General features: G+C 37.3%; 1 protein-coding gene across 5 annotated transcripts in view; it reads right to left on the reverse strand.

Annotated features, from left to right (window-relative positions):
* The window catches only part of dlgap1a (discs, large (Drosophila) homolog-associated protein 1a), a 126,663-nt gene that overhangs the window by 19,168 nt on the left and 81,681 nt on the right, over positions 1 to 25,814 (reverse strand). For all 5 annotated transcript variants that reach the window (XR_008152530.1, XM_052547982.1, XM_052547984.1 and 2 more), the window contains exons 4-6: positions 20,912 to 21,123; positions 15,022 to 15,199; positions 13,740 to 13,977 (exon numbers count right to left, since the gene is read on the reverse strand). Coding sequence is in view for 4 of the 5 variants with exons in the window: in XM_052547982.1 (XP_052403942.1) it covers positions 13,740 to 13,977; positions 15,022 to 15,199; positions 20,912 to 21,123 (628 nt within the window). In the remaining variant the exon portion in view is untranslated. The remainder of the gene's footprint in view (positions 1 to 13,739; positions 13,978 to 15,021; positions 15,200 to 20,911; positions 21,124 to 25,814) is intronic.

Raw genomic sequence — 25,814 nt, forward strand, 5'->3', positions numbered from 1 at the left:
TAATTAACATGAAATGATTGATATACATTTCCCTTTTGAGCTAATTTGCTACATATTATTTTATATTATACTTAAAACTGATTAAGAATGTAATATATAACATTTTTATAAATTGAATAAATTTAAATACAAATTTATATGGCCTATATTTAAATAAAACCCCTTTTTTACACACTAAGGATGTTAGACGTATAAACCTGAAGATTAACACATTTAATTCAGTTCAAATGTATATCTATAGGACTCTTCACAATAAATAGTTAAAAAAAACAGTTTTACACAGAATTTCTGATTTAAGTTGCTTTCTAGACCTAAAGTTGAAAGCAAGGCAAATGCTAAACAAGAAAGCACATGATTGAGCATGTTTTACATTCAAATAAAGCCTGATCAGACCCACTGTCCAATCCAGTATCTGGCACACTGCCCTGGAAATGACCTTCACTGAATATGTGTGCATGAATATGCAAAGGTATTTGTACTCCAAATCCACACTAAGTCACTTTGTCAGCAATACAAAAGAACAATGCAAAAAATAATTTCCTCAACCAAGGCAGATAACAAGAAGCTGACAAAGCCATCCAAGCAGAGACTCTCCAGTCTGAAAATGTGGAATAATGTGGCAGAGCGTCGTCGCAGCTTCCACTGATAAATGCTTGCTTCCCACTGCTGTACTTGTGAAAGTGTTTAGTGTGTGTGTGTGTGTGTGTATGAGTCAGGCATCAACTAAGAGTGACTGTGACGGTCCTTCTTCACAAGCAGCAGTATTATCCCATCCATATCTCAGCCTCGAGCTCAGCCCTCACCAGTATTACATGCACGTCATGTACAATCACACTTCACCCCTCACACACGTCCCCACACACACCTTGCCGGTTTCCATGCTCAACTCAACCAGAGAAAAAGGAGTTTAGGAATAACAGGCAAGCATATCATCAGCTATGCTTTTTCCAATTTGTGCAGAAAACCCTTGCCACCTGAACCTGAACCGAAACACCCCATGTATTTGAATTGTGTTCACTGTGCCATTTTTCACAAATAAATTCTATTATATTAAACTACAAGTTCATAAATGTATTGTCTTATGTAATTTAACACAAACCATTTATGAGGTTATCCGTATTTCATTGTATGCAAAAACATAAAGGTAAAAAATAGGCTAAAATAATATAATCATGTTATATGAACTGTACCAGAACACCAGTTATACTGTGTTATACTCTCTCAGCGACTTTTCTTTCTCAAGCTTAGTGGTCTTAGTGTTAGTATAAGCACATCTCGGGATCTTGTGTATAAATCCATTGCCGAAAGCATTTTAACCTTTCATCTTTCTGCCTGGTATATGAGCATCTAAATTGCAGACTCAAGAACAAACTTCCCAGAATTTTATCCATGGGAAATTAAATAAGAACCAATTGATACAACTTTATGTAGAAAGGACAAAGTAGGCAGCGAAAGTTATTCTTGCAGACAGACAGTCTCATCCTCTTTTCAGCCAGTTTGAGCCTTTGAAGTCAGGTAGACGAGTAAAATGACGTCCTTTATCATTAATTCATTAATTCACGTACGGCATGAACTGTATCTTCTTATTCTCTTTTATGTAATATGTGTAACTTGACTAATGATTGTGATTTTATTTTACTAAGTATGTATGTTGCTACTAATTTTGTGCTGGTGAGCCAAAGACAATTTTCCACAGGTGGACAATCAAGTGAAACAATACAATACAACACAATCCTGTATTGCTAAAAACAGATGCAGTTGTAATACAGTTGTAAACAGGCACTTAAATGTTTTGAGTTGTCCACTTTTCACTGCTTCCAACAGGGCTGCTGGTTTAATGTGCTCAAAGAGCCACAATAGATGAATAATTGCCACACACTGACATAAAACACGATCACTATATGAGATCTGCTTTGAGAAAGCGCACCAAAATAATAGATTCAAACTTCATGTTGTACCAAAACACACGGATCACATGGATTACAATCCAAATAGTTTTTGCTATCCATATTCTTTGCATTCACTTCATTTCCCACTCACTTGTGAGCAGTGTAACATGGCTTTATTCATCAAAAAGTAAAAGTGCTGTAGAGTGTAATGAAATGAGGAGGGACTGATCTCAAGTGGTCACAAGAGACACATACAGTATAAAATGCATTATAATAAAAGGTGTCTTCAGTGAACACTTGTGATTGAATCACTGAAAATGCATCTGAATAATGGGTGGAAACAGCACCAATGTCATGATCTAACGAGTATTAAAAAAAGACAATAAATAAATACAATTAATTAAATGATAAAAGTGGAATACTGTCACAATTGTGAGACATAAAGTCACATTTTGAGACATGTACTTGTACAATAATCCAGACTGTAGAATATAAATCCACAAATAGGACAAATAATGTCCAAATTATATAAAAAAAAGTTGTAGTTGTGAAAGTTAAAGATGAATATTTTTTTAACAAACTAATTTATTAATGAATACATATTTGGTGCTGCTATGAACCGAACTGTTTTAGTATTCAGTCCTTATCTTGTGAAATAACCAACGCTGCAAATTTCCAGTGTAAAGTTTTGCCACAGCTTCACTTTCAATACTGAAAATCAATGGGCATGCGGATAAAACATTGCCCATACATTTAGCTCCGATTCAAGATATTTCCAGCTCTTTTCACACACATTTTCAGTCTAATATTTTTTTCTCTGTCTGCATGAGAGCTGCGAGGCCACACACTTGTGTAGTTCAAAGGGAACATTGATCATCAGTCCCAGAGATGGCAGCTGTGGTATTTTCCTGCCATACATAGACTGAGGACAGCTCTAAAATAGCCTCCATCCTTTGACTATGAGTCTAAATGATAGCTGCTGCCGGGCCAGGAACACAGTTTAGAGACAGTGGGAGGATTTTGCAGTTGCAGCCTGAGGGACTTCACAGCTAAAGCATCATCGGAGTGCACTGTGCAGTGAGCCTTTCAAAAAGGTAACATTGTGCAAACAAACACTCCACACTGCAACAACCCACCTGTCAACATCTAACCCCTGGCTGCTTCTCTAAACTTCCTGCCTTTTATTTCACCATCTCTCATAATCAGTCTCTGCCTGTTGGGGGTCAGAAACCTCCACTCATGATGTACAGCTCAAGCTCGCTTTAATATTTAAGAAGCAAACTCCACTGTGTAAACACACACACACATTCTCTGGATTTGTAAGTTTTAACCTTACCGATATAAAGCAACAAGTTCAGCCAACTGAATATGTGTCCTGACTAGGGTGGTCATCCGTCTGGTTTTAGGTTGCACAGTCCAGTTTTGAAATAACATGTCCATCTGCTGGCGCAGACTTGAAACGGTTACTCATTTGACATCCTTTTAAGATCACTATTTTATACTTTCTTAAATAATAGCAAACTAGTATACTCCTCCTACTATTTCCAGCATATCTTGGCAAACATTGCAAGAGTTGCATATTAGTGCTTAGTCCAAAATTAGCAAGTCACTTGCTTCATTCTGTTTCAAACAAACTGTTTGAATAATTCAAAAACTCAATCATTGAATAAACAATGACTTATTGCCACCAATTGGCAGTTTCACTTTCATAAGTATCTTTTCATAGTTCTATACTCAGTATATTTTATGTTTAACAAAATCTCTTTACATTATTTATGCCACTGTAACGGCAGTTTAAATGCTTTTATGGTATCTCTGATTAGCTTTAAACATCTGTGTAAATACATCTAAATGCCACTTTAGATGCAGCATGTGTGCCACTTTTGTAGTGCAAAGATGGATTTTGCCGATATTGATTTCATTTGATTGGTAACATCCCAATAGTATCTTAGTATTACAGTTGCATTTATTGAACAAACATAAATTTACATGAAAGGTGATGCATTTAATAAAAAATGTGTCCTAGTAAATATATAAAAAAACAGTCACTTGAAATCAATTTAAGGGGGAAAATATCATCCCTTATTGGAAATGTTTATTTTATGCCACTGGTTTAGTTTTTATCCTGGCTTCACGAATCCTGCAAAATGTCCTCTTTTTGTCATTATAGAATAGGCCACCCTAGTCCAGACAGAGGAATTAAAGCATAGTTCACCCCAAAATTCACATTTTGTCATCATATACTCACCCTCATGTTGTTCCAAACCTGTATTAACTTCTTTCTTATGTATTGTGAACATAAAATAAGATATTTTAAAGAATGCTGGTAATCAGTTGAATTCCAAAGTACTTCTTTCCCTACGACAGAAGTAAACAAGAACCAACAACTTGTTCTTCAAAATATCTTCTTTTGTTTTCAACCTAAGAAAGAAATGTAGACAGGTTTGGAATGACTTTGGGGTGAGTAAATGACAACAAAATAAACAATTTTGGGTTAACTATTTCTTTAAAGGCTGCAAATTCAGGCACAAGAGTGCAATGCCTTTTATTAAAATAATACAGGGGAATGGGTGACATTAATGGAAGAAATTGCCCATCACATTCATGACTCATTTAACATGCGAGCGTGCTCCTGAGAACAAGACTCATTATGTTTTCTGACTCATTGTCTGCCCCCTGTGGTGAGGATGAGATGTTGCACACTAATGGTTTGCTAATTAGTTGTACTAAAAGACAAATACTCAGCAAAGCCAAGCCATTAACAATTTATCAAAAGCTGCATGTTATTATGATAAAATAAACATGAATAACAGCTTCAGTGGAACATTTTGAACATAAACAAAGTGTAAAATCCTAAACTTCGCTACACTCCACTTCAAAGACTTTGCTCACTACCCCAAAGGCAGTGTTGCAGCATGTGATAAGGGCCTGCTGTGTACCAGGCAGATGGTGCCGCTCTGTTCGTCTGAATGCACAGTGCTGTTCTGAAGGGGATGAAGGGAAGGAAGGTGCCCTCTCAATGTCAACCCTGACAGCTCCCTCAATTAGCCATCTCATAATTCATCTGGTCGGGTCTCTGTGGCGAGGACATCTGGAAGAGTATGCACTGGATGGGGAAGACTGGACAATGTATCTACAGCTCAGTGATACATATCATTCACTCACCCTCCTGTCGGATCCAAACCTGCATGACTTTCGTTTCATTGTGGAACAAAGAAGATGATTTAAGTAGTGTCTCATTTTTTTTTTTTTTTGTCTATACAATGAAAGTCAATGGGGGTCGGACATAACACTGAACCCTTGTAACTTTCGTTTCATGTTGAAACATCCTTCAAATAAAGGTCATACAAGTTTGGAAAGACATAAGGGTGAATAAATGATGAAATAATTTCCATTGTGGGCGAACTATTCCTTTCACTTGCCACCAAATCGCTATTTTGTGACTGTTGCAGCTAACGTGCATTTATTCTGGCTTTATTTTTCATTCGCATTAAAGATGACGACTAATAATAATTACATAACGTTATGTTAATCATTCTAATTCTACGAGAACAGTGAAGTCCACATCACAGCTATAACTATAACCACACAGAGAAAAAAACATAATTGTAATCTTTTTCGGAACAATTTTTATCCAGCTAATAAATAATAAAAAGCATTCAGAATTAGCTTTTTAATGTTGAGTGCTTTAAAGCGACAGATGACCTAATTGCAGTGCATGCTTACAACAAGACAGAAGGTAACATCCACTGGTGTGGACACTAAAGTAGTTATTGTTATAGTTATTTTCATAATTATTGTTCTTTGCATAAATTGCCTTAAGACACTTTCTCTATTTTTGTGATTGAATGTCCCTGCTTCACATATTACAGAAGTAAAACTGGTTTGCAAAAGGCAAAACAAGACCACGCAAATACATTTGGTGTTGGGTACATACCGACTTTAACAAACAAAGTCAATGTCAGGAATACTGTAGATAGAAGGTCAGGGCATGTCTGTCTGTCACATCTCTTGCCAGAGTCACCCCAGCCAAGGCATCACATCAGGCTCCTGCTCCCTTCTGAGTTTTGTCAGCATGTGAAGTTTAAACAAATGGCAGCAATCGATTCCACAGCCCTGCCAAACTACATCTGCCTCTGGCTGGCAGGTGCAGCCAATGTAGAGGAACACACTAGCTCTAATTATCCACATCACACATCTTTCAGGAGCGGATGACTATATCATCTCACCACAACATACACAAGCCAGTTATTTTCCATTGTTTGCTTAGTTTGATTTAAATTAAGGATGTCAAATGTAGTACTTCAGTACCAAGAAAATACAAAAAATCATCAAAATCTCACTAAGGTATCAATGTAAACAATCAGTTATGTCCAAAGTGAATGTACATAATGCATAAAAAAAAGAAAAAGGAATACATTTTATTAATAAAATATGCAGCTGAATATTACTAACACTGTCATTTATACTAAAGTAAATGTATATAACCACTTTCAAAAAATGTATACAACTCTTCTAATTTATAAATTATAAATAATTTTGTTAATAATAATTATAAATATTTAGAAAAATATTTATTATTAAACAGTTTACTTTCCTTGAATAATTACTTGAATATCTGAAGCAATGCTTACACTGACAAATACTCAGTTAGCATAACATTATATCTTTTTTTTCCAATTTGTAATCAGCAGCCATAAAATGTTTTTGAAGCATTCTGTTTGCTTGCGTTCTTGTGTGGATTGCACTGGGTGAGATGAATAGAAAAGATTAGCTGTCTTAAAACATCACTGCCCCTGTATTGATCTAAGGGCCAAACCCTTTAGACCACGCTGCTTCTAATTATTTTTAAAATCTCCATGTAAACAAGGTCTGGCTGCTTATCAAGAGGGATGGCATACAAATGAAAGCTTTGAAATAACAGTTTGTCAGTTCTGACAGGCTGTATGCCCTGATGTTTTGCTCCACTCCAATTGGAGCACCATGGTAATGGCCATAACCGAAGCTGTGACTCAAAGATGCGGATCAAATGCCTGCACTTCCTCTCCATTAAATCTACCCACAGGTGACGTGAGCACTAACGTGAGACCCTAATTGTTATCCTATAGGACTTTAACAAACTTTTTAACATTTCTTCACTTTCTCTCCCTCAGCCAGCTGTCTTCTCTCAATAGATGCACTGAGGCTGGTGGCCATATGTTGGCTCTCTGACTAGCTGCAGGCATTTGGAGAACAGTAGGAAGACGAGGGGAGAACACAGCACTCAAATCTGCATTACTAGGGCAGAGAGAGACTGCAGCACTGTCTCAAGCACCATATAGAGTGTATGCAACTTCCAATAAGGATTACAACATCAGACAATTCTCTGAGCATCCTGATTTATTAAAATTCAACATGTCAACGTTTGCAACGTTGTGGATAATCTCTCATTTAATGTTTTTACTGACAAGTATTACACGCTTGGGCTTTTCCAAACTAATTGCCGATGTGAAAACTCCATCAGAGACGCTGTCAAACTTAAACCCTGTTCACAGTGACAGCAACCTGCAGCGACACAACATCCTGAAGTCAATCATTTTCAGTAAGAATTGGTGATTTTTTTAGTGACTTGTGTCCAGTGATGATTGTGTGATAATGCCTCAGTCAACATTTTACTATTCTGTACCTGACCTGCTTTATACATTTTGCATATATACACATTCATGTACAGTATTTAATAGCCATTTAAAAACATTTGTGAAAAAATGGGTCGTTCTAAAGGACTCAGTGAATTCAAGTGTGGTACAGTGATAGGATGCCAAATTTAATCACTGTTAGATATTCCTTGGTCAACTGTAAAGCCCCTTTCACAAAGTACGTCGGACCCGGCATATTGCCGGAACATTGTCGGGTCGCCTTCTGTGTGAAAGCAACCACGTCCCGGGATTGATTCCCACATTGAACCCCGGTCAGGGACCTAACATTGCCGGATCCAACCCGGGACGAGCGCTGTGTGAACAAAAGCCAGATCTAATTCCGTGTCGAAGTGATGACGCGCATTATCACGCGACTATTTTACCGGCTGTTTTGAAGGAAGATCAATGTTCGCGATGAAAAAATATGTGGAAACTGTAATGAAGCAGAGATCAATTAGTTACTCACTTTCCGCGCTGACGCAGAGATTGTTCGCTTGCTTCAGTGAAAGTATAATGTGCCTAATGTTTTCGACTAGGGCTGGGCGATATGGAGCAAAAAATATATATCTATATATTTTGCTATATCTCGATATACGATATATATCTCGATATCTTTACAGGAAAAATAACCCCCAAAAAACTACTGCAAAAACAAATATGGCAAATATTACATGTTAAGGGGCCTATGAAACATTTAATTTTTTTCTTCACCATATGTTTTATTGTTACCTAATTCTGTGTTTTAGCATGTGCAATTATTTAAATGCATAAAAACAACTTAATTAGTTAAAAACAATTCTTAAAATAGCCTTATGTGAAATGTTTTTTTCCCTTCAGAAATTCTGTGTATTTAAATTTTTCTGATTATCAAATGAAGGCATAAAACATTCATTTAATTTATCTTTTAATTATTTAAAATTAAGCAAACTTTATTTTTTGGTAAACAAAGGGGATTTACTATTAAAAATAAAACATGGGAGAAATGTTGTGTGATTATTCCTTATAAAATTATGTTCGTTTCATTTTAATAGTAGTAGTAGTGGGCTATCTACATTCTGCTGTACAATAGTAATAGATTTCTGTCAAATACTTTTATTTTGACGGGTTTACCTTTACAGTTCTGTGTATGTGATACCACAGTCTATGATGTGATATGAGCTAGTCTTACTCAAATCAAACGGTCAGATGCTCATGAAGTGACTCTCAGTGCAGTTGTGGAGATGTTCCTCATGTGTTCACGTCATTATTAGTGAGAGGAAAGACAATGAAATCAGCGCGAGCGTTATGTGAGCTTCCGTGTTTAATGAATGAAGACGCGCTTCTGCTCCATTCGTTGACACAGACACACAGAACATGCAGGATTCATATTTAAATAGACTTTTCCGGGTTAATATTTGCAGATATTAGTCCATTTCCTGATGTGATACAAGTGCATGGCCGACTTTTGATTAATTCATTTAAAATTTGACCAATTCCGTGACATTCCGCGTTAAACTGTAAATTCCATTTTTATGACTGGATTCCGCGATTCCGTCCGCGTTTCATTGGGCCCTACAGTAGACATCTGCCTGCCGTTCGCCCTACGCCTTAAAACTGAAGTATCTCCATATAATGGAGCCAGTTGTCTTTTTTTGACTAGTTCTCTACACGCGAGGTGAGAGGGGACAAAAGCAAGGAGGCGGGGGGCGAGCACAGCACACAGGGAAGGCAAACAAGCAAAGTGGCGGAATCAGAATATAAACAATATATCGATATATACGATATGTCAAAATCCATATCGTGTTTAAAAAATATCTCGATATATTTTAAATATCGAGATATCGCCCACCCCTATTTTCGACTCATACATTACACGTCACGCCCTAATGTCACGTGTCGTTAAGGGATCTTAACGGGTTGTGTGTGAAGGCACGCACATATCCCGGGTCATCACTGGCAGTGTGAAAGTGCAAAATCTAGCGACCCAGGAACAATTGCCGGAACACTTTACCCCTGTATTTGCCGGAATGGCAGTGTGAAAGGGGCTTAAGTGGTATTACTGGAAAGTGAAAGCATTTTGGAACAGCAGTAACGCTGCCACTGGACTCTGGAGCAGTGGAAACTCGTTATTGCGAAGAACTTCATTTGGACAAAGTTTAAAGGCGATTTTCTCAATATTTTAAATTTTTTTGCAACCTCAGATTCCAGATATTCAAATAGTTGTACCTGGACCAAATATTGTCCTATTATAACAAACCATACATCAACGGAAAGCTTATTTATTCAGTTTTCATATGATGTATAAATCTACATTTAGAAAAATTGACACTTAAGACTTGTTTTGTGCAACAGGTTCATAAATAAGAACAAAAGCACAGATTTTTATTAGGCTGTTTTGATTACCCAGTTACAGTCACTTTACAGTTAGTGCCATCATAAAAATACACTTACTTATAGCTTCAAAACTTTACGTCACATTCTCCAACTACAAATATTTCAGCTAATATATATTTTAGTCTATTTCACTCTTTCTATTTGGCACACATGCACATGGTGGTGTCAGTTCACTGAAGTGAGGTTTAGCAGAGATTACCCAAGAGGGATCATGTACTCCTGACAGCAAAATTGAAATATTTCCATGACTTTCTAAAATGTATAGATGAAGAATTTACCTGTAAAATTTAAGTTATTCATTAAGGAAAACAGCACATCTCAAACACATTAAAGGGGGGGTGAAATGCTATTTCATGCATACTGAGTTTTTTACACTGTTAAAGAGTTGGATTCCCATGCTAAACATGGACAAAGTTTCAAAAATTAAGTTGTACGTTTGAAGGAGTATTTTTGTTCCAAAAAAACCTCTTCCGGTTTGTCACAAGTTTCGGAAAGTTTTTTTTGAGTATGGCTCTGTGTGACGTTAGATGGAGCGGAATTTCCTTATATGAGTCCTAAGTCCGCGCTCTTCTGCCGGAAGAGCGCGCGCTCCAGTATAGCAGAGCACTGAGAGCCTGAGAGCCTGAGAGGCTGAGCACAGCCTGATCAGAGCGAGAGCGTCGCGAAAAGTCACAAAAGAAGTGTTTTTTTGGTTGCCAGGGCAAGACAACCCTGCACAGATTACCAAAAGAGAAACAGCATTAAGGGACCAGTGGATGGAGTTTATTTTTACAGAGCATCAACGGAGTTGTGCAAGTGTTTTTGTTTGTTCCCTGCATTTCGGATTGCACATCGTTTATTTCTTAAGGATAATGCAGTCCCAACGGAAAAGGGTCACGATCGTGTGTTGGAACCGCATGCGGTGAGTAAAACTGCTTCAAATATCTCTGTGTTGTTAACTTAGCTATCAGCCCGTAAGCACATCAAGTAAACAACATGCAATGTTGTCATCAAACTGCACTTTCCACATGTACAGCTTAAAAAAAAAAAAAAAAAAAAGACGACATAAAGTGGAACTTAGTCATTTTCCAAAACCGCTAAGCAAATATATACAGTTTCAGTACATACCACATTGCATACCGCCTTTGCTGATGCAGCTCTTGTTAAATTTCAGCCTCTGGATCGGTGTCACAGCTTCCACATGCTCTCAACTCAAAAGCTTACTGGCACTCATGATTCTTTAGCTCCGCCCACACGTCACGCCTCTAGGCGCTCGTGTTTTTCCGGGAAAAATTGGTACAGACTATCTTTCTCTTTTAAATATAATAAAAATAAAGACTTTTTGGAGTTATGAAGGATGCAGTACTACTCTATAGGTACTCAAGATTAACAGGATATTGAGTGAAAACGAGCATTTCACCCCCCCTTTAAACAGCTTAAGTAGATTCTCTGTCAGCCTCACACACAGCCTTTCTGTCACAGGATCTGATGGGGCAAGCCACTTTAAAGTATATGAAACTATAAACCATTCTATAGTTCTTAATATAAAGCTTGTCACATGTTGGATCACAAATTGGATCATGCACTTTCTGTCTGTGTCCTCCACAATATTTTCCAGATGTGCTGATTCACTCATTTCAATCTACTGTATATCGAAATAAACGGTATTGCCCCATACCGTATCGCTTATAAAGAATATATCGAAATATCGTACAAACTCGATATCTAGCCCAGCCCTATGATAACGCATGTCACATATAATTATTTCTATCTACATACTGTACAGTGATATAATAAAAAAAAATAATTGTAAAATAAAACTGTGTCAGAAATTGTTTGCATTCTGAGTGAGTTAGATTCATGCATTGATAATCGTTCATCTTGTTCATGATATGATGTATCATGCAGCACTGCTGAACTCAAATGCTCTCTCCTGCGGAAATAAAACTGATTCTTTGTCAAAACAGACATTTTATTTTTACCGGCAATACATTTGTTTTCAGTAATACAGCCCACCAATAATGGCCAACAACAGAAACGCATACTAGTGATAAACAGCACAAACAAAAAGTCTTTACAATCACATTTAAACCAGGGCAAACTATTTTTAAGAACAGACAGGCTTCCCCAATAGGTTTAGTTCAATAGTAAACAAAAGCGTTGCATTTTCAAGACACTGTGGGCACAATTTTATGAAGATGTCAGCTGTGATGAAATCAAACTGGGTTGTGATGCTGGAGGTGGATTAGTGATCACTGGGGTTTCAGATGAATGAAAACCCCAGAGCAAAAGCAGACACAGGTCACACTGAGTTCACACATTCTGCCTGACATCTGGATCACTCTTGGTCACTTGAAATATCACAATCTATTTTCAAATCTCAGTTTGGATGCAGACCAATTACATGTACAAGTGTATAATTCTTTTAAAGATTTCCATTTTATATGTTCCTCAATAACATGACAGGCTACACTTCAGATCACATGCAATGATTTACTCTTCGTTATCGGATTCAATCAATCAAATTCACTCAATCATTCAGTTTCCCCATTACCGCTGTTATTGCCTCGCAGTGCTAATAAAAAGGAAATTAGACACATCCTGCCAGGGCTTCTGAGGATAAACATATTGTGGACCACAGAAAGGACAACAAATGAATATTGATTCTTCCTCTGGCAACCTTCTTGATACATGATAGAGAGTCTTATATACTGCTAGAATGGGGTGGGCCATATGGTACACTTATTTTTGCTTAATTCTTGTTACCAGTGTCAATATCACAAAAAAATAATACTAGCCCAAAAAAGCAAGAAAAAAAGCAAGTAAAAAGTCAGTGATTAAACAAGAATATAGGGCTGGGCGATAAATCTAACGATATGATCATGCGCATCTAATCAGTAAAGCTGCTTCCGTGATTACCGCTAAATCGCCATCACCTGCTTATAATTGGAGTGGCATTTAATAGACAGAGCCGTAGATCGCTGACAAGCTACACAATATCACGTTCATTATCCCAGATGAATCGCTTTCGATAATGAACGCGATATTGCGTAGCTTGTCAGCGATCTACGGCTCTGTCTATTAAATCCCACTCCAATTATAAGCAGGTGATGGCGATTTAGCGGTAATCACGGAACCAGATTTACTGACTAGATGCGCATGATCATATCGTTCGATATATCGCCCAGCCCTACAAGAATAAGAAACTAATTACAAGCAATTGGACAACAATTTACAGTAGGAAAAAAATGCTACAATATATAAAGTAATCAAATGTAGAAAAACACTGCATATTCTTTGCTGTATAAATTAAATTAAAGTTACAAAAGCGATTTAGTCAAGAGCAGTGACATATTTTCTGTCTTTTGTTTGATCAACACTTTAAGAGCTACCAAGATCCAATATACTCTTACACGTGTTGTATTTCTTAGCCATTTGCTTTCACTTAAGACCTAAATCACTACTAAGACAGGAATTTTGGCACAAATAAGTATGTGTATTCAACTATTCAAGGACTATAAACTCAATACTCCTGTGCTCTATGAGCACCATGTTTATGTGTGCACCTCTCTGACATCGTTCAGAGACAGTGCGCACTAATACCAAAATGGGTTTTCTTTCACTACTCAACACATTTTAACAGCTTAAAATTACTTAAAATTCCTTAAATTCCTTAAAAATGCATGCAAACAGTATATATATATATTTTTTACCCCTAACTGCTAGAGTGCACTGCTAGATGACAGACAGAACAACAGTATGAATGATAGGACAACAGATGGATAGACAGAACAACAAAATGATAATGTAATTGCATGCTGACCCGTGCTGCTCTGGATGGTTCTGACAGTAGTGGTGGTCCTTGGGGGGGAGGCCGGTAGCAAAGGCCCGTCATCGTCCTGCGAGCAGCCCTGGTCGATGGCACGCACGTAACTGTGACTCCTCATGCGGAAGCACCCGGGCATGGGCAGGTCCAGGGCGTCCACTGCCTGTGACTCCATTTCACTGAACATACTCTCACACACTGCCTCAATCTGCCCGTTAACCTCAACCTCACTCACCTGCAGGCAGAGGAAAAGAGAGGGGAGATACAGAGAGAAAGAAAAGACAAGAAATGAAGATTAGAAAAGAGCAGTCAAGAGAAACAGACAGGGCAGAGGTCAGGGAAAGTGGGCTTCGAGGCCCACTTTCCATAGGGCACTATACTTTATAGGGGTGCAGAATAAAAAGAAAGGGAAAACGGAGCCAGAGACTGCAGATATGCCATTATGTGCAGGTCAGAAACACACAAGGCAGTGGCAAGAGGAGGAAGAGTCGAAAAAAGAAACACGGTGAGGCTTGAAGGACAGTTTCACAGGGTAAATGAAGGTGCAAGCCACACCAGCAGGGAGGAACTCCTCAAGTGCGGTTTATTGACAAGGTGGAAGACAGCGAGACAGTGCCAGGATCAACATGTTCATTAGTGTTGATCGTAACAGAAACCGACGGTGTACGAGAGCGGGGGGTTAATGAAGTTGTGATAAGGTAGAAGTGTGGAAAGAGGACTGTAGAAAGGGTGGGTGTTTTGGACAAGGTCTACAGCTTGAAACTCTGTCCCAATCACTCATGAGAGCTAGATGGGTACGTTCTTATTTACTAACTGTAAAGTTAAGAGTCATGAGCCATATACAAAATCTTTACTGGAAGGTCTGAAGCATTTCTAATGCTAATATTACTTGTTTATTTTGTTTTTTGGTCTTCCATCAAAGAGCACATGCTGTCTCAGAGTCAACGTTGGCGCCAAATGACAATGATGTAATGCTTGCCATTTAGTAATTAGCATGACAAATCAGTGCTTGGGGACTAAGTGTGCCTAAGATGGATGAGTAACTGTCTGATGAATGCCATCCTGGTACTACAAAACACGGAGCATGAGTTGGTTAGACGTATACATCTGTGATTGAACAATGTTTATGGTGATGGCCTAAATTCATCTCATGAATAATGGATGAATCGCAGGTTGTTTTCATGGTTTGTAACTGGACATGTTGGACTAATCTGGTCCGAGTTTGACCTTCCCTTCCCTGCACCCCGCTATGACGGCGTGTTTGGGGGTGAGCACAAACCTGGCTGATGGTGCTCATAGCCCTCATGTAGCTCTCGTTGCGTGAGCGGTATTGGGGAGAGGCTAGCAGAGCTTTGGGGTCCAGGGTGTCCATGCTCCTATTGATGGAAACTTCACTCACCGCCCGCAAGTAGCTGTGACTCCGGATCTGCAGCTTTGGAGAGTGTTCTGTAGAGATACTGTGCATGGAGGAGAAAACAAGAAACATTTGTTTATTTGCTGAAAGACAATTGTAATATATATTTTTGCTTACTCTTGTATTCTTAATTTAACATTTAAAATTAAAATTGACATAAAATAACAACAATAATAATAATACATTTTATTGAAAATATATTTTTTCCAAAAATTATTTTATTTTATTTTCATTTTATAAAACGTAGTAATAAATTAATATTTCAAAAATTGTATTACTTATATAATTCTTATATTATTGGGACCAGTTATTGGGTAAGCACATCTTTTGCAAGAATTCTATTATATTTATATTTTTTATACCTGTTATGTCAAGAGAAAAAATATTTAAAAATGATAATAATATTAATATATTTTATGCATATTAGATAGGTTAGATACACACAAATTAGTCTGCAAAATTCTTTCCATGTAAACACATTGTTGAATGACAATGAAATATAAGGATTTTTTTTTTCTTGGACAAAAACACACATCTAAATAAAAGATAGTGTTGTGATCATTCTTCTATGGATGGCATTATGTAATCTGAGAGCCACATATAATTTCCTCCAATCAAACATGTAGCATGTTCTTTGACGTCACGACTATTAAACGCATTTAGATGTCACACTCCTCGTCAAGGTCCCTTCATCAGGGCTCATGGGGGGGGGCTGTGAGCAAAACAAACGCTCATGCAAGACCTCTGCATGTGTCCAGTGTACAGCAATGTACAATATGAATGTGGCTCTTTAAATAGATAAAAGGACGACTCCATCAGGCCACTCAGGCATAAAGCAGGTGGGGTGAGAGAAACAGCTAAACTCACTTAAGGCCGCCCACGCAGCCCAGCACACACATGCCCGACGCTCGCGCTGGCACTTTGCTGACAGGCAGACAACCTTGCATCTGCATCAGCAGTATGGGAATTAGTGGAAGCTCTAGCTTTGGCGTAGATCTCCCACCCTGCATCTGCATGACTTCACACATACATAATAAGTGAACACAGCAACTCCTCATGGAGCAGTATGGTCCAAAACACCCCGGGGCATCTCTCTACACTACTGGAGAGCAGAATGGCTAAACTTCACAAGAAGTGCTCAGGGGGGCCGCACCCCCCCCCACCCCCCCATGGTGAAATGGTTATGCATGATGTCATCGTTGCGGAATAAGCCGATAAGTTTCTGCCTCGATGTCGCGTCCGTATCCACGGATTGGTTGCTGTGCGGTTGTTAATAACGTCAGCCATTCACAATGCAGCGCTGTGCCTCACGTACTTTCTGCTGCAGTGGCAGCTCCCTGAGGCATCTAAGACTGTCTATTTTCATGTTTCACAAAGATACAGAATTGTATCTGATGACTAATGTACATGTGAGTTATTCAGTCTTCTGAGCTATAAAATAAGCAGCTCCACTCTTTCTTAATATAAAGAACGAGCTCGATAAATATAGAAATTAAACAGTCACTTATTTTTATTAATCATAAACAATGTTAAAGGTCAAAGCACTGTCCCCAGGCATATAATCAGGGCATTTTTTGGTTGGAAGGATTGTGACTGTACTCTAAAGCATACAAAACCTCCCTTGCACATACAGATGTAACACTGGCATTTGAAGCTTTTCTCTGTCAATAAACAGATAAAAACCATCCAAATGCAGGATTGAGGAAATTCCACAAGATTAAAAATGTATGAGTGTTCATAATGCCAGAAAAGTATTACAAATCTGAAAATCCTCCAATCTTTGTCTGGGCTTTCCACTACGCTTAGGGTGGAATCTCGGAGCACTTTCTTAGAGCTTGAGCAGATATCAATCTGAAATTGAAGCAAAGAAATTACACTGCTGTCATGTCAACCCTTAATGTCAAACAGTGGTAATCTCAACAATGAAATTACTGAGAAAAAATGTTAACAAATGATTTTTGGTTTCACCATGGGAGAAAATGCAATAATAATAATAATAACAATATTATTATTATTATTATTATTATTATTATTATTTATATATATATATATATATATATATATATATATATATATATATATATATATATATATATATATCATAAGTACAGAGCTAAGTATTAAGTGTGTGTGTGTATGTATATAGTGAATATATTAACAAAATTCCCTCTTATTTTAAAATTTATATTTAAATTTGTATTTCCATTGACTGAAATGTTATTTTTTTGTCAAGTAAGAAAAAATGGTAAAAATGAATTTTAGCCATTGGTTCTTCTGATCTTCATTCTTTGGCAGTGAAAATAAAACAAACTTGCCTTTACAATTAAAAACACACTGTCTCCTCGACATGATGCTATCACACCAACCACAGCGTCTGTGAGGGGGGGGGGGGCAGGTCAGAGTTCCCTTTCTCTCAAGACGGTAGGCGGAGATTATTATGCAAAGTGTTCTAGAGACATACATAGAGATGGGCAAAAGATTTGAAATCTATAACAACTCGTTTCAGCGATTCAGAGTCGACTCCTTACTTTAGAAGCAAATAACTTTATAAATCGTGTGCTTTTTGGTTTAATTACTTTGCACATTGTTTACACTGATGGACAGCTACATCATACACTGTAATACAGGTAATTTTTGATTTCCCATCTGTGTGGCTCTTTAACAAAAAAAGTTATAAAGAAAATTATCACTATACATTAGTATAAAGTTGTTGTCAAAACCTTGCAGAGGTAAAAAAAAGAAAAAAAAAACACGAAATAGGCTTTAAATAAAAACATATAGTAAAAACATATACAAAAAACATATAAAATATAGTAATGACATATAAATTAGATGTGATTTTTGTGATTAAAAATATAAACAAATTATGAAATGAAATACTAAATTGATTGGCTCTTTGTCAGAAAAGTGTGAAAAATTATCACTGCACATTAGTCTCATTAGAACAGATACAATGAGAACAAACAATTGATTTAATGAACTCAGCCCACCTACAGACCATTTGAGAGAACCTCTTTAGACTTATTACAGCACAAATCTGTTACTATGGTAACCCCACAGTGACTTACCTAAACATAGACCAACCCCCGCTCACACACACACACACACACACACACACACACACACACGCTGGACTCTTTAAAACCACACTGAATCAGTCATATTGCATATTAAGCCGGCTAAATATATCAGTGGAGAACCTGCAAAGTCAATTAATGCTCAGAATAACTGACGAGCTCCTGCTGCTTACAAGACCTCAGTCAACTGGCATGGGAGTGTGTGTTTTACAACGCAAGAGCTTTTAAGGAAGTCTCTAGGCTAATTAGAGTAATTACTTGTACCTTTGCCACTGCTGTGGCGTAGCATATTATGCTTCCTTAATTAAATCCACCCTCAGCTCCTGACCGGAAAGAATAATGTTGTTGTGTTACTGTGGAGACGCTGACTGATATCTCCGCTGTGGGAAGCATGTCTGTCTGACCATCTAATCTCACACCCTTCAATGTGTCCGTGTGTATCCTTTATGGGTTCTGCCTGTCAAGCTGTGCTAGGAGCCCCAAGTCATACAGCAGGTTGGTAATTAGTGCAGCGCTGAACCCTGGCTGATTAGACACTCATTACTCAGCAGTAACAGAAAAGCCTGATGCCCTACATGAACGGCAGTCAGGTGCCCATGGGGAAGCAGGGCATGGAGGTACAACAGTCCAACCCAATCAATCTGAGCTGAGAGCTGGACGAAACCAACGGAAGAACACAAAGAAAACATTTCCGAGTGGTAGTCAAAGGGCTAAAGCGCCCAGTTTGAGGTTAATGTTTTGCTTAAACTTTAAATTAAATGCAATATCTCTCAAATCCAACGGCAGTCATTTGATATTATTTAATTTATCCAATAACGAGTCTTTGACGCCCCTCTAGATAGACTGCTAATGGATTTTCAATTTGAATCGCAAAGACATGCTTAATTTGAATTGCGCACCGACCTAGAAGGCAAAAGCTTTTGTATATCACATTCATGTTCTTAGCAAATGCTTTCCTAACAAAGCAATTTACTGCATAACATAGTAATACATAAAAAAAGTAGCAACAATTGCAAAATATAAAAATTATTGGACTCCATTCATTTGCATCAAAACAACAGAGATCTGAGTACCAGACAAATTAATATCTAGAAAAACAGATTTTGCCTGCACCTTTCTGTAGGGAGATGTGTGCAGCACAGCAGATAAAACAGACAGTTAATAAACTCGTCACTGTCTAAAGCTACATGGTAACAGATCTGCATGCTTGGCAGGTGTTAAAGGTGTTGACTACAGCACTGGTGCGCTTTAAAATGAGGATTGGACAGGCAGAGGATTTTGAGCTGTTAGATGGCCAGCTGGATGACTATTACGTGGCTAAAGCACAGTCTTCAAGAGATGCCAAGCTTTGGATACCAACACAGAAGAACATGGTTAGAGCTGTTGCCAATAGCAAACACTTTCATGCTTACTTTTATTTCACTTTACTTGCAGTTTAAGTAACACACATACTATATTATGAAGGCTCTTAATTGTGGAACTCTATGAAAAAAAGACATTATCTGGAATTTAAACTTGAACATCATTAATCAATTACTGAATTAGTTCCAATATTATAATAACTGCCATCAATGCAGACCAGATGTTTTTATTTTTAAGTTGTTGGAAGGTTGGATGATTGATTCTACTGGTCCAAAAATCAACACAATAGGATATCATACACCTTTTGCTTATTGGTTATTGTTGAATAATATTTTCTTAATAATCTTTTTGTCCCATTTCCACAACAAATCTTCTGTATATGTTATGGGACCAGCTTTCAGGTGAAAGAATTACCCATCATGATGTCTTTTAATTCAGCAAGACATTCACTCGACTAATCAATTCAGCTGGTTCAAAAGATTGAGTTAAACCAATAACTCAAGAGTGAAATGTAGTTTGAAACTGGTTAAAATGAATCATTACAAAGCTACTCTTGAATCAGTCTTCACTAGATGAAATTGCAGCACATGGTCGCTGATCAATTTAGTAGTTATTATCTGATATTATTATAGTAGTCATTATCTGAAAATAGCCAATTTGTCACAGCTTCTCAGAGAAGTAACCGGCTGTCAGGACTGAGCTGCCTTTTTATAGAAGGAAATTAGGTGGCCAATAACCTTAATAATCTTCCACTTTAAATTATTGGCTATTAAATATGTGACCCCTTTTATTAAGCTTAAACAATTTAAATTTTGGTTCCTAATGAAAAAAAACAACTATTATATACTACAGTACAGTAAACAATCATTACATATATAATTTATTTTAGTATAATAATTCACTAATATAATAATTAATTAATTATTTATTAATAATTTATATAACAACTTCCAGTTTATATAACTAGTTTTTCAAACACTTGGTATATCAATTAAATAATTAATTTCACAAATACACCTGAATGATACATGATTCTGTAAATGGCATTTTAGTATCTATTTAGTACTTTTTTTTTTATAAATTAAAATTTAAATGTAACATTTTATTAATTATTAATTATTAATTTTAATTTTATTTAGTAGTTAAAAGTAGTTCAAGTAGTTAAAATAAAGTAAGTTCAAGATTATAGTTTTTTTAATAGTAACAAAATGGTTTTCTAATGGTTTTAGTTAACAGAAACCATGGTTCGAATGAAAACTGGTGTGTGTAAAATTTTAAATACAATCAACACAATGGATCCAAATCTTAGAACTTACTTTAGAGTGGTCATCTCTGTGAGCGATGGCTGGGTGGCTTTGAGGTAGCTGGCCCGTCGCGCCTGCATCTTGGGCGAGGGTTTAGGGCTGCCGTCCGAATCTCCGCTGTCTTCCTCCGCCATGGCTTTCACGTAACTCCCGCTGCGCATGCGTCTGCATGGGATATCCTCATCTTTCCCCAGTGGAAAGCCTCCCCACTCATCTTGAGGAACCTGTGGGGTCAGAGGTGACACTGTGTCATGAACTTCTTCCGAAAGGTGCATTTCACCATCCAAACTGCATCCCATGAGCTCAGTTCCACAAATCACCCATACACACACACACACATTCTGATCTCCACTTCTTCTCTATGTGCCGGCAGAGGTAATTAATGAGGCTGCCGGTGTGAGTTCACATGATTACACTAACGACGCCTCCCTGGTTAGTTAAGCATCTGTCTCAGTGCAGCTCTCCCAGGGCAAACTCTCATCTATAGGACTCTCTGAAAGCATGAGAAGTTGGACAGCGGTTTCAAGAGAGGAACAACTTAAGACTGACAAATGGGAAAAGCTTTCATTTTCAACTAATTGGTTTTAGGATAATCAAATGTTAACAATGTAATTGTAATAAAGCCTTGGCAAATGCTCAGTAAGACTACATAAAAGAATGTCTGATGTAATAAAATATACAGTAAAATGAGAATTGTATGAAACCACTCGTTCGAAGATGCTTTCTGAAGTGGACCAGAGAAAAAGTTTTAGTTGGTTTCACTTGATTATTTGACCTCAAAGAAGGGCTGAACTCACTGTAAACTCCAGTTGCCAAAATACCTGCCAGTTTGTTATTAATGTGATTGTTCAGCACATACGTAACCACTCTTATAATTCATTTTAATTGCATGAGCTTACATTCACAAAAGTCTGTAATACTAGGTGGTACTCTTATCATATAACAACAAGGATCCACAGTATTAGTTCCATTGCTTAAATGCTTCACAAAAATTTAAAGAATAATTAAATAAATGCATAAAAAAAGATTCAGTAATTCCTAAAGTTTGTCAAATCATAGTATGTCTGTTATTTCTTTCTTAAAGATACAGAAAGGGCCATCATCAATTTTTTTTATTATTATTACAAATGTTTTTTTTTTAATTATTATTATTATGTGGATCTGGGAACATCTAGCCCCTCTCAATTCGAACACTGCTTTCATGCAAAAATCAAATGTGAGCGTGCAAATTACTCAGTCCATACAAAACACATGCTGACAGAGAGCACATCTGTGTGTCACTCTGCATGGAGATTCATTTTAAGGTTTGGAAAGAGATTCTCGGCTGGCATCGAGAGAAAATCCCACTTTAAAGAATTTCACTGTGATTATATGAATCAGCGCAGAGCTTGTGTTACTGGGGAAACGGCTGGCCTTGACGTCAGGAAGTGTATAAAAGGCAGTCAGAGGAAGAATGACTCCAGTAACACCGGTTCTTTGCCCACACACATGCTCACAGACCCGACAAACACAAAAACTTCCTTCAAAGATACCACCAACACCCACACAAGCCTTTAGTCAAGTCGAGTCTGACGAGCAGAAATTGAGGATAGATCCTGTTGAGCAGACCTGGGTACAAGACTCAGAGTCCTCACAGCAGACTGCGCATCGCTTCATCATTTCAAGAATGAAAGTCTGTGTCCCACATGAGAGCTTCCATTTCCTTACATTAACAGAATTTCAGTTGATATCTTTAGGTGCTTATTTTAGCCCCATATTTTTAAAAGTGCAGTAAGGATGGGTATCGTTTACATTTTATCGATAACGATAATGTTACTTATCAATACAGTTACTATAGTTATTTTAATACTCTTGAAATATAGCAACTGTATTAAAGTTCAGTGTATTAAAGTTCAGTTGATATCTTTAGGTGCTTATTTTAGCCCCACATTTTTAAAAGTGCAGTAAGGATGGGTATCGTTTACATTTTATCGATAACGATAATGTTACTTATCAATACAGTTACTATAGTTATTTTAATACTCTTGAAATATAGCAACTGTATTAAAGTTCTTCAGTCAAGAGCAGTGACTTATTTTTCTCTTTGTGTCTTATTTTATTAATATTAAATTAATAGTTTGAAATGAAATGAAAAGTGTGTCATCATTTACTCACTCTCATGTTGTTTTAAACCTGAATGATTTTGTTTCTTCTGTTAAAATAAAAGTTATTTGGAAGATTGTGGGAAACCAAACTGGTCTCCTGAAACTTAAAGTCAGTGGTACCAGCAACTATTTGGTTACCCACATTCTTCAAAATATTATTTTGTGTTCAGCACAAGAAATAAATTATTACAGGTTTGGTACAACGTGACAGTGATTAAATAATGACAGAATTTACATTTTTGGGTTAACTATCCTGCATGATAATCAATAATCAGCAGCATGTTTAGTTCTGTGAGTTGCACAAAACCTTTTCTGTTAACATAACTGTACTTTCACTTTAGACATAACTAACAGTTTTTATATGTAAAACTTTTGTGAAAACTAAGTAATCAGTGCTGTTTGACCAGCTTTTTAGTGTACACACACTTCGGGTGTACACGCTCTGAATATGCACGTCAGAACAGCGTGCAAATTAAATGTTTAACCGGCAAGGCTTAAAAACACATTTACTTTTGTAACTGTGAATAAGTGCAGTGTATCGTGAGTGTAACTCAACCGCTGAAGTAACATTTGATGTGAATGTGTCTTGCAGTTGGAGTTGGAGCAGGGAGACACAGTAAAGCGCACTGCTTGAGTTTTGTTAGTAAATGTTTTATTATATTACTAGTGTTGCCTGCTTTGTTTACTACTGCATATGTTTTATCTGACACTGGTGTCGCTTAGTTTTGTATTGTGAGCCAACACTTTCGAACATTTCACTCTTTCTGCGATGACTGATTGCACGTAAACACCCACCGCACATGCGCATGGATATCACATGCACGTCGACCAAACGTCGGCCACATCATTCAGTGAAGGAAAATGACAAGCAACAGCCATTAACATTGAAGTATACAGAGATAATACAACGCAAGTATTGATAACAGTTTAATTTGTCCTGAAGCTTATCTGTAGTCAGGTATTAACCCAATTATGCAATAGGACAGTAAGTGAACAGGAAGCAAGGGGGGAAGAGAAAGAGAAGAGTGGACGGGATCAGAAAAGGTTAGCGGGCAAGAAATCTAACTATGGACAGCCAACAATGCTACTGGTGGCGACCAGGGCTGTGTGATTAATCAAAATAACATAAATGTGTTTTTTAGTTTTTTTTTTTGATATGTTGAAATTACATGAATGTGTTATGTGTTTCAGAGTAAAGTGTATTACTGTGTTATTTTACAGCTCATGAATTAGTGTTTTCAGTGTCTCAGAGTGCCATGGTTGTCAGTAAATGTCTCTTCACAAACTTCAAGTCTGCATGCAAGCTTATTTAAAATTTGATACACATTTAATTTTACAGTGCTTGATATACAAAAATATAAAAATATATTAACATACAGTATTGTTCAAAATAATAGCAGTACAATGTGACTAACCAGAATAATCAAGGTTTTTCGTATATTTTTTTTATTGCTACGTGGCAAACAAGTTACCAGTAGGTTCAGTAGATTCTCAGAAAACAAATGAGACCCAGCATTCATGATATGCACGCTCTTAAGGCTGTGCAATTGGGCAATTAGTTGAATTAGTTGAAAGGGGTGTGTTCAAAAAAATAGCAGTGTGGCATTCAATCACTGAGGTCATCAATTTTGTGAAGAAACAGGTGTGAATCAGGTGGCCCCTATTTAAGGATGAAGCCAACACTTGTTGAACATGCATTTGAAAGCTGAGGAAAATGGGTCGTTCAAGACATTGTTCAGAAGAAAAGCGTACTTTGATTAAAAAGTTGATTAGAGAGGGGAAAACCTATAAAGAGGTGCAAAAAATGATAGGCTGTTCAGCTAAAATGATCTCCAATGCCTTAAAATGGAGAGCAAAACCAGAGAGACGTGGAAGAAAACGGAAGATAACCATCAAAATGGATAGAAGAATAACCAGAATGGCAAAGGCTCAGCCAATGATCACCTCCAGGATGATCAAAGACAGTCTGGAGTTACCTGTAAGTACTGTGACAGTTAGAAGACGTCTGTGTGAAGCTAATCTATTTTCAAGAATCCCCCGCAAAGTCCCTCTGTTAAAAAAAAGGCATGTGCAGAAGAGGTTATAATTTGCCAAAGAACACATCAACTGGCCTAAAGAGAAATGGAGGAACATTTTGTGGACTGATGAGAGTAAAATTGTTCTTTTTGGGTCCAAGGGCCACAGGCAGTTTGTGAGACGACCCCCAAACTCTGAATTCAAGCCACAGTACACAGTGAAGACAGTGAAGCATGGAGGTGCAAGCATCATGATATGGGCATGTTTCTCCTACTATGGTGTTGGGCCTATTTATCGCACACCAGGGATCATGGATCAGTTTGCATATGTTAAAATACTTGAAGAGGTCATGTTGCCCTATGCTGAAGAGGACATGCCCTTGAAATGGTTGTTTCAACAAGACAATGACCCAAAACACACTAGTAAACGGGCAAAGTCTTGGTTCCAAACCAACAAAATTAATGTTATGGAGTTGCTAGCCCAATCTCCAGACCTTAATCCAATTGAGAACTTGTGGGGTGATATCAAAAATGCTGTTTCTGAAGCAAAACCAAGAAATGTGAATGAATTGTGGAATGTTGTTAAAGAATCATGGAGTGGAATAACAGCTGAGAGGTGCCACAAGTTGGTTGACTCCATGCCACACAGATGTCAAGCAGTTTTAAAAAACTGTGGTCATACAACTAAATATTAGTTTAGTGATTCACAGGATTGCTAAATCCCAGAAAAAAAAAATGTTTGTACAAAATAGTTTT

The sequence above is a fragment of the Carassius gibelio genome, chromosome B2 (assembly GCF_023724105.1).
Source record: "Carassius gibelio isolate Cgi1373 ecotype wild population from Czech Republic chromosome B2, carGib1.2-hapl.c, whole genome shotgun sequence".
NCBI lineage: Eukaryota > Metazoa > Chordata > Actinopteri > Cypriniformes > Cyprinidae > Carassius > Carassius gibelio.